The 17632-nt window shown below is 43.7% G+C and overlaps 1 protein-coding gene across 1 annotated transcript in view; it reads left to right on the top strand.

The window, feature by feature from the left end:
• Positions 1-7597: 7597 nt before the first annotated feature.
• Positions 7598-17632, top strand: part of PPARGC1A (PPARG coactivator 1 alpha) — a 372908-nt gene continuing 362873 nt past the window's right edge. The window contains exon 1 of the mRNA XM_056356905.1: positions 7598-7808. Coding sequence (XP_056212880.1) covers positions 7722-7808 — 87 coding nt within the window. The 5' untranslated portion in view covers positions 7598-7721. The remainder of the gene's footprint in view (positions 7809-17632) is intronic.

Here is a 17632-nt window from a genome sequence, read left to right as displayed (position 1 = left end):
CTCTAGACTCGGAACAGAACTTCCTAAATTAGCAACAAAGTCAGCAGCAAATCTTTGTTCTTGCTACTTCTGAAACTTCAACGTTAAAAAGTAAACATTTGCAGAGACATTCTAATTGCCTTCCATTGCATGCAATTCAATCTGGTTTAAGAGAAATGATTGTTCATTCCCTTGATTTTGGACGATATGTAAACAGAAAGAACATGTGCTTACAAAAGCTGCAATACCGTGTTCGGTACAAAAAAATGCCTACCTAGGTTTTCTCTTAGTGAGGGTTGTTTTTATTAATTGGATCAAATAGGATGATGTCACTGAAGAAATCAAAAGTTAATGATCTGTCAAATCCCTCTGAAATAATCTGTCAATTATTTCTGAATATTTGCTGCCTCTTTGCGGCATTTCTTCTGTAAAAATGGAATTCTGTATTGATCAACGCTGGTGCCAAAACGGCACAGAGTAACTGCTCAGAGACGAATTTTGTCTTTAAGCGCAAAGGTATTTATTTCGTGCAACGTTGGGGAGCTAGCCGATTCGCGCTGGACAAACTAGCTCCAAAGTTTTCAGTGAAAAGTTAGGTATTTTATACAGTTTTGTGAGAGGTTACACAGCATCTTTGCATACATACTCATTTGATTTTGACACCCAATCATTCCATTCACAATAGGTGGGATCTAGGTGGAGTAGACCTTTCAATTTTCTTTGTTCAACAAATTCCTGACTTGATGGTCTCCTGATCTCCTTCAGGTGCCCACCTTATCTTTTCTAATTATTCAGAGTACATTCCTTTCTCAACACAAACAGAGCATCACCCAGAGCATTGTACCAAACTCATCCTGACTAATCTTTTTATTTTAAGACCTTTTTCTGTTTCAAGGCTTCTTGGAATTTCACAAAAGATGGTTAAATGCAGTTTCCCTGAGTTCTACAGCGTATGATTGGGGGTCTGTCTTCCTTTCTCCTCCGTGTTCCTCCCCACACAGTACAGCATATAGTGCCAGAGGAGTAGCGGAATATTTTGCATGTCTGCAATATACTTTGTGATGATGAGGTGCTACTCTTTATCAATCAGCTTTGCATAATGCGCTGAACGGTGAAGCCTCTTTTTCATTATCTGAGCAATGACAAGAGATCTCATCATATCTTTCAGTACATTCGTTCTTAGATGACATCTTTAAAATGATGGATAAAATAGTGGTGAGTCTGCTCTGTTTATATCACTCAGTATTTTGCTAATGATCTGAATGTATCCAGAAACAGGCAGAATAGCTGTGGGCTTTTGCTCAGATGTAAAGATACTTAACACTAGAGGCAGAGACTCATGACAAGCCAACCATTATGATTCCTGCTAATTTGGGTTATTCTAGGATTCCCCACCTCCCCTTTGATTAGTTACTTCATATAGTTACTTCATAACTATAATCACAGAAGTCACGGAAACATAATCACAGAAATGTCATTTTGGGGAAATTATAATCTGATAGGGCTTTAGTAATTTATTTACATTGTTAATTGGTGGTGAGACTATAAAAGTTATAAACTACCTCATAAGTTCATGCCTGTCTACATTTGAATGGCATGTATTCACTGGTGGTTATTTATAATTTTGGGGGTATTGAACTGATGGAGATTACTCACGTTGAAAAGCTGCTGGAAGGCCTGAACTAGGAATTAAATTATCATAGTGGTTTCATTTTGTTAACAGTCTCATTGAAAATATCTTGCTTGCAGGACAATCAAACTCATCAGTGTTCTGCTCTTCCACTTCAGTAGACAAAGTTTTAATCAGTGGCACACTTGATCTTGCAGAATTCAAGGAAAATAATTTCCTGCATTTTTGAGATGAGCAAAAATTCATGTAATCTAGCTTTTAAACTCCTGGCACTTTTTTTCATTCTTTTTTAAATAATCAGCTTTACTTCATTCAGTTGCCTATTTCACGTAACTTCAATTATCGAGATGACCCAATGCTTAGATGGGATTAGCTCATGGATGAAGAGCAAGCAACTGAATCTGAACTCGGGCAAGGCAAATAACAGACTGACAGCAAGATCAAAACATTTTGGAAAATGTACCGTTTCCTCTGAAATTGTATATTTGCCATTGGTCTTTGCATTTAGATGGCTTTAGAGAGCCTTGGTATTCATTTCTGATGGTCTCACATAGCAGTATTTAAAAAAAAAAATACTTTTCTACTGTCCTCTTTTTCATGGAGCTGCCATCCTATCTTAGGGGTCAGTCATCTAGCTTCAATTATCTTTTTTTCTTTTGGATGAAGCACAATGGTGTATGGAATCTTCACCATCTAGCAAACTTACAAGAATGAGTTCTGTTCCAGGTCTTGGGTTTGGGTTGTTTTTTGGTTTTTTTTTTTTTTTGGGGGGGGGGGTTGGGGTTAGTTTTGGTTTTTTTTCCAAGACTCTTAACAGCCTGGACTCAACTCTGGGGTGAAGACCATGAGGGCCAAAGCCAGTGCCAGCTATTTCTGTGGTGTAACCGAACTTTCCGAAATAAGGGTAAAGCTTGTCTGTGCAGTAAGCGTGCAGTAGCGGTAAGTGTAAGACGGTATAACGAATTGCAACAGTAACTAATACTCATCTAGAATCTCATCAACCTTCTACTTTCATTGCAAGGACCATTTATTTGAGAGTTTCTTCTTTCACCATACACAGCAAAGACTGCAACACAATACCGCTGCCTTTTTGATGAGAGGGAGAACAGGGAGGTATTAGTCACCTAATTTAGTGCACTGCTTGAAAGGGTTCCAGTATTACAGTGGTATATGCAATCATGAGAAGTATACTGGACATAACTTCCTATACCACCACCATTCAGTGGATGGAAAGTGTCAGTTTTCTGATCACCAATGTTCAGTTTTCTGAATGCAGTTTTCTTTTAGCAGAACCTTGTATTTTTTGAATGGTGGTGTGTAATTGAAGTTTGGGAATGCTATCTGGGATACTTCAGAAAAACTGTATTTTGGTTAATCTCGATCTGTTATGCTAATACTGGAAAATCTGCACACGTAGCTCTTGCAGTTGAGGTTGGTGAATCCAAGGTGTGGAATTTGTTCTGGGATCTCCAGGTCTCTCGGGTAGCTTGGAACTGGTCTAGCCGTGGGAAGACATGAAAAAGGACATCGGGATTTTAGCTAGAATACAGTGAGAATTCAATTAAAAAAAAGCAGAACACTGAAATGATGTTTTGAAGGTGACCATGGTTGCAGTGTTCTCATCCACTGGTGGTTTCATTGTCAGTTATGTCTAATCTTACATTTTTGTATTATAGACACAAGTAATCTTGAAAGTTAAATAGAAACCTAAACACTCTGGAATCTCCACATATTTCTGCTGTAAGTGGGTTTTTGCTCCTCCGGGGCTAATAGCTTTTATAAACATTGTCTAACAATGTTGCTTGACTTTTCCAAGAGTCTGGTACTTAAACTGTTGATCTCCTCAAATATTAAAAGGATGTAATGCCTAGCTCCAGAGGTGTTCATAAAGCAAAATGAAATCATTTGATGGAAGGTGCTAAGGAAGCTGGACTTTTAAAGCCTTTCCTCTTTAATTTTTATGGACTGTCTTAATTGACTTTAAAAGGCTTTTATGTACTTATGAATAGGCTAAGTAGAAATAGTCTTCTTTTTCCACATGCAAATAAGATACAGGGACAGCTTCTAACTTTATTTTAGAATATCTGATATAGGCTTTTCCCCTGTGAGAAGGGATTTTCAGCTAACAAAATCTAGTAAAGTAAGGATGTTAGATGTCTGCTAATGCTGAAAACCTGAGAAAAAACAAGTGTCTATGGTGGATAAAAGAATAGTACCCACAAAACATTTTGAGGTATTTATGATAGCAAGCTTTAAAAATAGTGGGAACCACAGCACTCAGTTGAGATGCTACACTGATTATTGGAGGGACAACTAAACTGCCTGAACAAATTGTACAGCCATGGAATACCGCTTTGTGTTGCAGCATCTTAAATTTAGAGGCTGCAGCGGAGTCAAATTCTGATCCCCCTGGGACCACTCTGATACAAATCTGTCTGCTTACATGGAACATGTAAGTTGAAGATGAATCTCTTTTCTGTCTCAAATTCTCCATATGCTTCTCAAACCAAAGACCTCTAGAAGCCTTGCTTTTCAGAGAATTTCTCAAGAGAGAACTATGTAAAGAAAAGAAAGAATATTTCATGATGCTCTGGCTTTTGCCTGGAACAGTGGGGTGCACTTACTCCTCAAGATGTCTCTCCCCAAACCTGGCATTTGGTGATACCAGATCTATTGTTGGCTCAAAGAGCAGTCCATGGCCTTCATCTTGTCTCTGTGTACTAGCCTCAGGGGAATGGGGGTTATGCTGTCTGTGAGAAGACAGGACCAGTCTCAGTTTGAAAACTACACCCAGATTCACCTTATTCCCATACCAGACAGGCTTTGCATTTTTATGTGTTTTTCATTTTAAAGAAATATTACTTTTGCTTCCAAATCATAACATGATAAAAAAGTCAGCCCTTCGCCCTCCCCCCAAAAAAACAAACCAAAACAGTTTCTTGTTTATTTAATGGACATTGAAATTCTTTTAAGTTGAAAACATGGAAGCAAAGAGCAAACTAAATTAAATTCTAGATTGTATTTAACAAGACGCCTTTCTAGCTGCTTTGCTTTTACTTAGTACTCTGGCACATCCTAACTGTGCAGTAGTATGCTGCGTGCATCTCTGAAGAGATTTGAGTAATTTTCTCTGTTCCACCTGCACCAGGCCTTTTTCTTTCAGCACAGATGGTATATTAATGGTTATCCTGAGGTTACTTTTGTTATTCAAACATTTCCTGGATTTTTCTGTTTCCTCCACCCCTCACCAATCCATTCGTTCCAAGTTCCTTACAACAGTTTATTTTATTTTACCTCCACTTTACTCCTTCCTGCCCACAGGACTGAATATGCTTTAGCACCTTCTCTGTGGAGCTGTTAGCACACTGGGATGGGGTATTAGACAATGGGTATTTGTGAATTTTATTATGTTTGGTTACATACTTATAGTAATAGAAGTATCATACAAAGCTTTTTTGCTTCATCACCGACATCACAGTAACAATGATGTTAGTGTGCTAAATCATGCAATAGACAAACAGATTACTAGCCATTTCAGTAATGGCTGGTTAACTGAAAACATCTACAAAGGGTCTGGAGGAGCAATACATAACACTGTAAGTAAGTTCTCAGATGTTGTTTTGTTGGCAGCATAAGTGTGCTCTGCAGAGGCCTTGAATAGGTTCAGAGTAGTTCACAGCTATAAGAAAAGACTACAGCTGGATCTCTATTAGTAACTGATCACTGTGCAATTAAGCTTAACCTCCTACCAGTGATGGTCCCCCAGCGGCAACTCTCTGAACATCAAATGAAGAGATTTTGAGCTAGAGCAAATGGTTAACAGCAGGATGAGGAACAATATTTGAAGGAAAAAGATAAGAAAACCCCCAAACATTTAAGAACCCATAATCTGTTTTAAGACTTTTAAAGAACATTGCATTGGAGGGGCAGATAGTATGTCTGTCTGTCATTAGAAGAGAGGAAGTAGGTAAATGTCACTTACTGAAGTGTATAAATACGTCAGGTATGGGGCGGGGGGGGGGGCAGCGGGGGAGAGAAACAAAAGGAGAAAAGGGGGGGAGAGAAACAGAAAGGAGAGTTCAAACTGTACGATTTTCGGTTCAAAACGTAGGAATTTTGGTTCAAAACAGAGAATTTTATAGTGAGAACTCTATTGTCTGGAAAGTTGAAATAAATTGTTAAACCACATGAAGTTTTGTGGGCCACTGATGAACAGTCTTAATGGGCTGAAGTCTCTGAAGGAAAACACTGAAGAAATTCGAGAAACAAATCATTGTGGACATAGTGACCACCTTGTTTCTGATGTAGTTTCCATAGTCTGTTGCTGGGATCCTTCCTGCTGTATTGTTACCTGGTTTAGGGCAGGATGAAAGGCTCTTTGACCTCGTATAGAAGAGAGCTGCCTGTCAGAGAGGTCCCTCTGGATGATGAATTCAGGTATTCTTGGCTAGTCTTCATTCAAATAAAGTCAACTCACATCAAAAAGCTGAGTTTCTGCTACACTCAGGTGTGTTTCATGGCATTCCATGCTCATTCTGCATTCAAAGACTAAAGAAAATAAGATTTCCTTGACAAACAGAATGGTCAAAGGATTTAATGGGTATTACTAAATAGTGGTTTCATTCAAATACCAGGTGAGGGGGAGTGAGGAGCTTCAGTTGGCCTTTGATCAGAGCTGTGCCAGAAAACTCTCTAGCCTTTTCCATTGATGACTATGGGATGTTATGACTGTGCTGGGTGCTGCTCAACAAACCACTGGCCCTCCCAGTTATGACTTGCAAGCAAAACCAATATTTTTTAAAATGAAAAACATATAATTCTTACAAGAAACAGAACAATTAGTCTGAAAAAGAATTGACACCTACGTTATTTGCTTTGAGTTTTGTGGTATCAGTGTTAGTCGATGAGGAAAACATTCCCCTTGTCAGAGGACTGTGCTCAGGGTGCTGGGTGTGCAATCATTGTAAGCAATAGCCTAGGAACATGGTCAACATAATCCAATTTATTTCTGCTGATTGCTTGGCAAACATTTTAAAATCATTACATTCAGTGCGGCTTCGCTATGCCCGATGAACAACCTGAGGAGGGCTTGCGGGCCGGCACTGCCGACCTGGGCCGCCTTTGCAGGGCGGCGTTGTGGCCAGGGCGGCGGCAGGCGCGGGCGGCTGGAGGCAGGGCACGGGCAGGAGGGAGCTCACTGACACACTTAAAAACAAATATAAAAAAATAACCTTCCGCCTTTCTCCTGCTCCTTGAAAACGGGGTGCTGAGGGGGGAAAAAAACAACCCAAAAAAGGAGAAAGCGAGGGAAACGGTGCCTGACGAGACGGGGACCCGCTGAGGACTCTGAGGCGAAGTTTCCCGCCGGTGGGAGGTGGCGCCCCGCCCCCTCAGGCGGCCGCCGCGGGGCGGCCCGGGACCGGGCTGCGGTGCCGCGTGTCGCCTGTTCCCGTACACCCCTCACGGGCCGCGGGTCCCACGCTGGAAACCCGGCTCCAACTTTTCAGGCGCGGTGCGGCACGGCTTGGCTCGGCACGGCGCGGGGCGGGGCGGGGCGGGGGAGGCCGGGCCGCGGCCGTGGAGGGCGGGCCCGCCCGTGGCGGCGCTGCCCCGGCGCGGCGGGGGAGGACGCGCGTCGCCACTTGCCCGCTCCTTCCCCGCCGCGGTGCCGTCGCAGGCCTTGCAAGCGCCCCCTTGTCTCCCTGCGCAGGCTGCGCTGCCGAGCGGGGACGGGCATGGGTGGGGATGGAGAGGGCGCCTGGCGCTGGTGATTCAGTGCCGGGGTCGGTAGCACAGCCCGGCCCCGGCGGCAGCGGGGTGAGCGCGCGCACGTGACGCCGGCTCCGGCGCCTCGGTGCCTCCACAAACAGCCGCGCACACACACAGGCACACACACACACACACACACGCACGCACACGCGTTGCCCTCGCCTACCTCCAGCCGCGCTCGCTCCCGCACGCTCCCTCTCGCACGCACCGCGCGAGCCGCCGCCAGGGCGAAGCTGTCGGCACACTCCGCGGCGGCAGCACCGGCGGCGGCGGCGATCGCGCAAGAGGCAAGAGTTCGCGAAGGCTGCTGCGTGCCTTCCCGAAGAGGTTTTGCGCCCAGAGGATGGCTGGCTGCGGGCTGTCGGAAGACGCTTGCTTCTCCTCCTTCTTTTACAACTACACCTCCTCCTGGGAGACCTCCTACAACCAGGTAAGCGGCGGCCGGTGCCGCGGGGCGCGCTCGCTGCCGCTGCTCCCGCCGGGCGCCTTGGGGGAGGCGGAGGTGGTGCCGGTGTGTGCGGGAAGGGTCTGGAAGTGTGCCTGTTCAGCGCGTGGGGGGCACTCGGGAAAGGAACGAGAGAAAAGGGCCTTTTCTCCGTGCGCCTTGCGGCCCCCTTCCCTCCGCCTCCACCCCTCCCGTGAGCAAGAGGAGCGGGAGGAGGGCCGAGGAGCGGGAGCCGTGCTGCGCCGAGCGCTGCGCGTTACGCGGGAGCAACTCGGGGCACCACAAGGCAACTCGAGCGAAGCGGCCCCGAGCCCCCCCTCGGCCGCGCTCGCCGCCGCCCCCGGCGCTCGGCGGGTCCCCGCTGAGGGCGGCCAGACGAGTTGGCCGAGGCGGGGGGAGCGGCGTGCGGCTGACGGGCTGGGAGCGACGGGGACTGGCTCCCGCCCGTGCCCCTCTCCCTCAGCAATGGCTGCATGTGCGTTCAGCCTCGTAATTTCGGATCCTGCCTAGGTGAAAATAGTTCGGCTTACCCGTCTCTCCTTCTGATTCCGCGCCCCCCCCCCCCCCCCGTACTTAACTTTGATGACTGTGCAATGCAGAGAGCGCAGCCGGGTAACGCCGGCCCCTGCGCCCGGGTCGGTCCCTCCCGCCCGCGCCGTGGCTCGGGCCGCGGGGGTCGGCAGCGGGGCGGTGGGGGAGAGCGGGGAGAAACCAGAAATCGCGCCTCGGAGGTAGAGAGCTATTCTGGGAGCCTCTAAAGCGTCTTTAATTAAATAACTGTTGTAGTCTGCTGCCCCCGCTGCTTGTCTGGTGAAAGTCTACAGGCAACTGTCATTTATAAACTACATCGGTGTGTGTGCGTGCGTGTGGAAGGGGGTTGCTGGTGCCGGCGTGACAGGAAAAGTTGGGCAGCGGGCGGCAGCGGGCTGCGACCCGGGGGAAAGGCACCGCCGCGCTGTGGAGGCGGCGGAGACCCGCCCGCGGCCCCCCAGGCGGCCCGGGGCTCGGGGGGGGCGGGGGTCGCCTCCCGATCCCTCCTGCGGGGAGCAGTGCCCGCTAAGCTCACGGAAGGCCCCGCAGCACCGGTGTCCAGGACACTGACATCCCCAAAGTAGCAGTCGCCAGTTTGAGGTTACCCCTCACAACGAGCGGTCGAGAAGCCGCGCCTCCGCCCTGCCTCCAGGAGTTAACGGCGCCGAGCGGCGGGGAGCGGCGCCCCGCCGGCAGCGGGGCCGGGGGTCGGGCCGTCGCGGCGGGACACCGGAGCCCTGGCAGCCGGGTGGCCCCCGGCAGCACCGAATAAATAAATACTGATCTCTGGTGGCCCGGGTGCGAGCGGGTACTTGCCGGGCCCACCTCGGAAGGCACCGCACCTCGTGCTGGGTGAAGCCGCCTGCCGAGTTTGCGCCCCAGTCGTGGGGGGAGGCTTCCTAGCGGGGAGCGAGCCAGGCTCGCTTGCGCTGAGGAGGGGGGCGGAGGGTCCGTGCGGGGAGCAGAGGCACGTATCGAGCCCCGAGCCGCCGCTCAGTGCTCTCCCGAGCGCGCCGGAGCGCCTCTGGCGCGATGAAGTCGTCAGGTGCCGCCGGCGGCCCCGCGCCGGGAGGGGCAGGTGCGCGGGTGGCGGCCGCCGGCAGTGCGGTGCTGGCGGGGCCGGGCCGGGCAGCGGCTGGGAGCCGCCGGGGGGCCGCCCGCATTCACGGAGCCGCTCCCCAGCGGCACGGCGCGCCCGGCTGCCCGGCGGTGGCTGCGGCTCAAGTTTGCTCCGCGCTTACGGCGCGGGGTGGCTGCCCGGCCGGTGCTGCTGGGCCCGCCGCGCTCCGTGCGCACCGGCTGCACGCACCGCTGCCGGTGCGTTTGCAAGAGCACAGAACGCACGTTACCCTGCGGAATACCGAGTCCGCGCAAGTAACTGGGATTTTAGAAGGGCTTATGGCTGGTATAAAAGGCAGGCTTTTTTTTTCTTTTTTTTTTTTTTTCTTTCTCTTCTTCTCCCCTCTATGAGGACTCCTTTGAAACCATCGGAGGAGGAAAATGGTTAGGAACGCAGACAATAAAATCAGGTTTAAACCAGTTCCTTTATCTAAAGTTAGTTTCATTCTGTAGCGAAACAGTTGTATGAAAGAATGGCATTGTGAAATGATAGGTTCCCTTACATTGCTTTTCAGGAGAGAAGCCCGTATCACAATGGAAGCAGGAAGAATTACTGACAAATCCAGAGTTGATCTGTACTAAATACCAATGTTGAACTGTATCTGAGGGAAAACGGGGGAGGCAATTCAGGATGCAGAAGGTCTATTTATAGAAGGACTATATAAACTGTAGGATATATACACAAAGTTGAATTAAATATGCATGATTAGAAAAGGAGTTTGGAAGAAGGTGTAATCATTATATAGCATTACAATGGGAACAGATGAACTTGCAAGACCTTCCAGGGTAAAGATGAGAAGAATTTTTAAGATACGTATTCTTTCTGGTGCTCAAGGCTCCTTTCTATTTTCATCTTTTGCGTATTACGTTAGCATTTGCATCAGTCAAATTCACCAGCCGAGGATTAGCAGTAGATGTTAGTCTGAATATGAAATCAAAATGAATATGGGATTTTGCTGCAAATAGATTTTTCTTACAAGTTTTAACACTTAAAAAGGCAGAGTTGGCTTAAATTTGACAGTCAGCCATATTTGTGTGTTTGTTTTTACCTGAATTGCATCCAGGGGAAAAAAAAAAAAAGCTTGCAAACCATTTCTTCTTGCTAAATATAGCAACGTAGCTGAAATAGAATTTGTTTTGTATACTCTGTTTAAAACAATACAGCAAACAGAAAAACTTTGAAACAAAGTGCTGAGATGAGAAGATGGGTTGACTACCGGAAAAATAGGTTTTTTATTCCTAGATCAATATGATGCACTCTCAACATCTAGTATGAGGTAAAAGGATCCCTTGTATAATATCAGTAGCGGTTCAGCCATAGCTTACTAAAAGAATCTTTTCCTGCCTTCTCAAGAATTTAATGAGAGTATAGGTAATCAAAATAAGACTTAGTAATGGAACCAGTCAGGTTAAAGAGAACAGTGATTTCTTCTAGAAGCATAAAATACTATCTGACAGTTTTGAAAGCAGAGGTAGAAGATTTGCTTTATAATGCAGGAAGGTTGAGAGATACATTTGAACTTTTATATTTTTGATGCATTATTGCAGTTCATTTTTAAGCACAAGATCATATGCGTGGTTTGTTGGTAATATTCTTGGAAGGAGCTTTTTCCATTGTATATTAAATTCCAAAGTGCATCAGAGGAAAGCTTGTATTGGAAAAATGATGCCTGGAAACTTTATGAAGTCTGTTTTGAATCAGTTTCTGAGGCAGTCTTCTAGAGAGTAAGGCTCTATATAAATAAGACTTTTTATTACTAAGGAGAACTCCGAGAAGACTGACCATTCTCCTGAAGTTTGCTGTCTTTTTTTGCAGTTATTTTAGTACAGGGACTTAAGCATTATGCTAAATTCTAGACTAGACAAACTTGTAGACTTAAATCCTGACAACTATGAATTGTTGTTGCAGCAACTTACCTGCATTGTCTTGCCAATGTGTGTAAACCTGAGGCAGAGGAATATCCAGAAGATTTCCTGTTGATTCATTCTGTGATCTGCATTTTTAGACTGTCAACAAATATTCTACTTTTAGTTCTTTATTTTGTGAATATGTGTTTGCCGGAAATGTCCTGAGTGTATCCTCTGGCTTACTGAAATTCTCTTTACATCTGTTCCTTAATTAGTAGTCATGAGGAAAGAACAGCTATTTCTAAGTACTGCAAAGAGGGTATTCAGCCTTGCAAGAGCAGTAATATTCTTGGGCATAACCTGTCCATGCTGAACTGGCAGCATTATTTGTATTAATTATTTTTCACTCTCTAGTCCAGAACTGGATACGTTGTTGTGTTACTAATCTATATGGTTGGGAAATGCTTGAAAGCAATTTGAAATGTAGTCCGTGAATGAAATCCTATGATTAAGGTATACCTATCTGGATGCTTATTTTAATTTGACCTCAAGAAAATCCCTGCAGTGTAGAAGTAACATGAGAGTATGCTGCCTGATCATGGCCATTGTTTCAGAGATTTTTTTTTTTTTTCTCCCTGCAACACTCAGCTGAGGTCTTGTTACCTGGCATCATCTCTTTGTCCTGTGTTTTCAAACATGGCAGTACATTCATGGTATTCTGTGGATATAAGCACGTCGGTGAAAGATTAAGCTAAGAGCCAACTTTGTGGCTTGGCTCTTTGTCTTTATGTATGCCCCAGGGACAGAAGTACCCCAATGCAGTCAGAGCTTTCTGCCAGTATTTTTGGGGAGCTGGACTGTGTAGTATATTGCTTCTACGCATCTTCTTCTTCTAACTAGAGTAAGTCCAATGGCCGTTTCAGTTTGGCCCACAGCCGGTGAGACTTTTTAACTTATTTTTGTTCCCATCACTTCTGGATATTTTTTGTTGTTGGTTTTTTAGTTATTTGAATAGTAGAACTTGGAGTCTCTGCAGGTTTGGAAATATGCTGGATGAGTTTGTGTTAATGCACTGCACATGTATAGCATTTACTAAGTATGTGTGTGAGAATGTTGAATGAGAGACCCTATAGCGATCTGCACAAGATTGGGCAGTGCACTTCATGATTTTTGTAGACTTTTTTTTTTTTAATGGAAAAAGACTCGGTTGGTTGTTCTACATTATTTGGCTGTGAAAACCACTGGAATAAAACCATTATTCAGCTTCAGCTATATTTTAACAAAGCTTGTGACATCTCTGAAAATTAAAAGGACACTGTCAATACTAAATTAGTTGAGAAAAAACATCAATCCTGGTTTAGTATTAACATAAAATACTTGGTAATTAAAAAACCCCAGTTAATCCTGGATTTGAATCTTTCCTGACTTTTCTATACTCAAGGGGTATTGTATGCTGGCACACAAAGCTGTGAAAATGGAACATAGCAAAAATGAAAGTGAAACTGAAGAGACCTCTTTTCTTAGCATCCCAGCAAGAGATACACAGAAGGATAATGAGGAGGATGTAGTTTAATAAAATAGGTAATAGACTAAAAAAAAGTTAAACATGATTCTCTTTCTTTCAGAGATTAATATTGTATTTGATCATTCAACACAGTAACTTTGAGAAGTGTTTTCTGATGACAGTCTCATGTGGCAAAAAAAGCACAGTTTAAACTGGGTACACACCATCTCCTCGTGCCCCAGGGCAAAACAGCTAAATAGTGGTACAGTAGAGCACAGTAAGTGTGAATTTAAATCGCATGCAGAAAATGGGCAAGATGTTATTTTTGTGTCTTAGTTTAGAAGAAAAGTCCATGTGTAAGTTGTAAGTTACAGTTATGGCTGCGATGAACTAAGGCATTTTAGTGCTTTATACATAAGACGGGATTTTCAAAAATACAGTTGTGTTCAGGCAAAAATGTCAGTAGTTCTAGCAATGTGTTCTGTAGGAAGAGGGCAGGGAGTTCTTAGCTGGTCAAATGTTCATGTGGTCTAAGCAGAAATGTAAAAGTGCAGGGTTTGCATTGGAATGAGAATGGGGTCATCCACCCTTTGTACTCATCATCAGGGAAGCAGAACCTTCTTCCAGAGAGACCATAGGAAATCAATGAGTACACTTTGCTAGTGTAGAGATAAATGTGTACTGCAGAAGGGTATTAAATATAAAAGGGCAGCAGTAAAATGATTTACTACATGAAGCAGTGGAACTTTCTGTTGGTCACCTAAAAGGCAATTTTCAATTTTTGATTACATAATTGTATTTTTTTAATACTAATAACTGAAAAAAGCTGGCAAATCTGCTATTTTACAGGGATTTGAGGTACATAATGTAAGCTAGGAGAGGCTTGTTTACAAATGGCAGTTTATTTACAAATATATGCATGTTAAAAAAATCTGGCATTTATCATTTAGATTATTATAATCTGATCTAATTTACCAAAAGTTAATGGTCTTTTAAATGTTTTTTCCTGAGGCAGTGTGGATGCTTGCGATCCAGTTTGTCTCGCCATGACCAGAAGGTATCACTGAGGGATACCAGCACAACGGATGCACGTAGGAGAGAACCTGACGTACATTTAGGTGTAGAGGCTTAATGAAATGTGGAAGAGCAGGTGCACAGTCCTAATGTGTCGTGGTTTTTTCATTTCCTCTGATGTGTCTGTTTGCTGTGCGAGCATATCTCCTTGTACATTTAAAACCTATAGGACTGTAAAATTGCTAAAAAGGACAGAAACCCAGTAATTTTACAGCGTTTTTTTTTCTTAGACTGTGTTGTCTATAAGTGGCAATTGAGATTCCTCTTCTGCTAAGTAGTCGTGTGTTACTGTCTCTACTCCAAAGGTAAAATTAAGGTGAAGAGAGATTAGTAGCCGAGTGACCCTTGCGCTGGATGTAGCACTTGTGACACTGTGGTCCTAATTTTGGAAGGAGAAATTGGGCACTCCTGGTTTCATATGAATTCACTGGGACCTGAAATGATGTGTCTACACTAGCACTTTTCTTGGGAGCAGGAGCATGCCGCATTCATCCTGACTCTGCTGGGCTTTGGTTAGCGTTGTAGATTGGATTTGTTGCAAACAAACGGAATTCCTTTTGGATAGCACTGAACTGGGAGATGTGTTCCAGGAATACCCTTAGTGCATTTGAGCTACAAATAGGCATTCAACTGATGAGATGAGACCAGAGCTAGGATGAAGTTAAATAATCAAACAAAGTGCACCTTAAAGTGCGTGGTACAGAGGGTATAGTGTAGATGTCAGGTCCTCAGCGTCAGCTGTCTGGCTCTTCTGGTCTTACATTTAGTTCTGTATTGCTTGCTTGTGTATTGTAGACAGCCTCTGCACGTAGTTGAGTTTACCTAGCAGAGAGCGCATGAAAGCCTGTATTTGAGAAGCTGGTTGGAGACTCCTGGGTAGAACGGTCACCTGACATACATCCTTGTTTTGCAATCATAGGACCATTATTCTTTCCCTCAAAAGGGGTTAGTTTGTGTTGGCATGAGGAGAAAAGGTTTGTTTGATCACTTGTAATATAACACATGAGTGAGTAAGAGGCACTGGTACTTTGGCTCACAAAAGCCCTCCACATTTTTAACCCATTTTATTATTTGCAAGAGCAATTTAGTTCCTAATGTTAACAATGAGTGATTATGATTCTGTACTTCCGTTTACAGCATAAATTAGCATTTTGTTTTCCATTACAGCTTTTGAATGAGGAATTATAATGTATAATTTGCTGCAAATAGATGTTATCATCTCTTTGGATGTGAACAACGACATAAACTTGAGGAAATGATAAAAATGGAATCAATTACTTCTCAAATGGAAGCAGTTTACAAACCTTCACATACAAAATGGCAATAGTAGCTGGTTATTGTAACAAATAATTAGTTTTTTTTAAAACAACATTTATTGAATTCCATTGACAATTTAGTAATTGTTTATAGAATATTTAACCGTCCCCCTCACAAAATATGTGCCACATAATATATGCATTTTTTAAAGCTGCAGATTGCCTCTGTAGTCCTTGTCTGAAGCTTTACTCATGTATATTCACCTGTATAAATGTTCCAGAAGGGGGGCACTGAGCTACAAATCACGCTGATGATGACGATGATTAGAGAGCTTCACAGTATTCTGGAATTAGTAGATCAAGACTGAAATTGTAGAGGAGAGAAGAATGAAAAGTATGTGGTTTAGGCTGTATCCGAAGCCTGCTGAAGTTGGTGTGAATTCTTCTGACACTTTTGAACTTGTGATTAAACTGATGAACCTGTGGTCCTAGTTATTAGAAGGATACAGAAGAGGAAGGGACATTATTACAGTTTCTTGAATGAGTGAGTGCTGTAAGTCTGTACTGGAGGGGGGAGGTAATATCTTGTGCTTTAATGAGTTTACTAGTTTAAATTTCACAAAACAAGTTTTCACTGTCAGTTGCTATGGTATGTTTCTGTGTTATACAGTTATTCATGCTTGGAAAAATACCAGTCCACAGCCAAAACGAATGTGAGAAACAGTCCAGAATCCTACTCATTTTCTTCCCCTTGCAGAACTTGCTTCATATCACTAAAGGACATAATCCAAGCAACATATCCAACCCCTTCCTTTCAAGGAGTCTGTCTGAATTCTGATGATTTTCTACATACTGGTTTGCATGTATGTTTATTTCTGATCCCCTAAAGCTTTGACCATAAAGCCACCACCTATATCACCTCCTGTCAACCTGAATTCAGCCTTTTTCTCAGTCTTCCCTGGTAATCCCATTGCATCCATTGATTCTTGGTTGCCCCCACCTTCTGTCCCCACCAAATCAAAGCCCATACTTTGCCTCATTTAGGGCTTTTGACTTTAAATTTCTTGTTGTCCTTTTAAAATCTTTGCATAATTTATCTTTTCTGTTTCCTGTTTTTGCACCATCTCTTTCTGTTTACAACAGATGCTAGATTTGATGCTTTCTGGGTTGCTTCTCCGGACCAGCACTTGTTTGCTATCCCCGTACTTTTGCCTTTTACTTGGTGAAAACATGAACCCATGTGGAAAGATCATGTAAGCTTTCTTCTCCCGGTCTCTTGAAACCACTTGTTGCCTAATTATTAAAAATTGATAAACTCACTTGTGTCTGGAAGACCATGGAACAAGCTGACCAAAACCCAGTCGTCACCCTGAATGTTGCATTTCACTGTATTTGTCTGTTACTTTTTACTCTAGGTTGGTATCTGCTGCTATACGTTGATCTGTCTGTAGGTCAGATAGTAACTTTTTATTCTTCTAATAATGAAAAAAATATAATGATATCTTTTCTTATTTGCTCCACTAACAAACATTACAAGTCAGGTAATAAAGAGGGGAAAAAATGATAGAATGGGAATAGCATATCTAGCAATTCAGCGTGCTGTATTCAGCCTTAGTCGTCTTTTGAGACCATGGAACCAGTTGCTTAGGATGGAACTTTCTTGTAATTTTATTTTTGAGTCAGCTCTTCATTGTGGAAATTCACTTGTTTTCTCATTTTGACTAAAAGTCTTGTTTGTTTGGCTATTTTACTTTCTGAACAAACTGTCTTGGACTGTGACAGGAGGTGAATGTTGTATGAATATGAGTCTATTTGCGATGAGGATTTTTGAAGCTTAAAATGGGCGTCTGTTTGTAGTAATTATTCCTGAAGGGTTGCTGGAACTTGGTTTTAGAAATGTTTCTGTGGCTTCATAAAACATATCCACAGTCGTCATGTGGTCCCTGGGCTGAGCGATTCACAATGTCAGAGGTGTATTTGGATTGCAAAAACTCAGGCTAAGGAGGTAACTCACTTCAGATGCTTGTTTTCAAGGTTTTTTTTTTTTTTCTGAAGTCCAACAGTATATTGTGACTTGATGTATCTGGTAAACTTTTGTCTTTTTATTCATGAAGCTTCTTACTATATTTTGTCTGCTGTCTCTATATGCTCATAGTTTGCTTAGGCCTGGATCCAACAGACCACTTAATTGCTCAACTGTAAACACTTGAAGTCAAGGGAGCTACTTACAATTTTAAAATGAGTGTGTGGTGTGCTGGATTGGGGCCTTAGACAGCTATATCTTAAGGACAGGGAACTTTTCTTTCCTTTTTGTTTGTCAAGTACTTCCCATACTTCAGTACATTAGGAATATTGATGGTAATTATGGCAGTGGGAGCAAGAAAGCAATGAGGAGATCAAGGAAACTTGGTAATGTTTACAGTATTGTTCATTGGCAGTTCAGTGTCTTTCTTTGTTAAATGGATTTCCAAATAGAA

The sequence above is a fragment of the Falco biarmicus genome, chromosome 1 (assembly GCF_023638135.1).
Source record: "Falco biarmicus isolate bFalBia1 chromosome 1, bFalBia1.pri, whole genome shotgun sequence".
Classification (NCBI taxonomy): Eukaryota; Metazoa; Chordata; class Aves; order Falconiformes; family Falconidae; genus Falco; species Falco biarmicus.
This window is presented reverse-complemented; position numbering and strand designations above follow the sequence as displayed.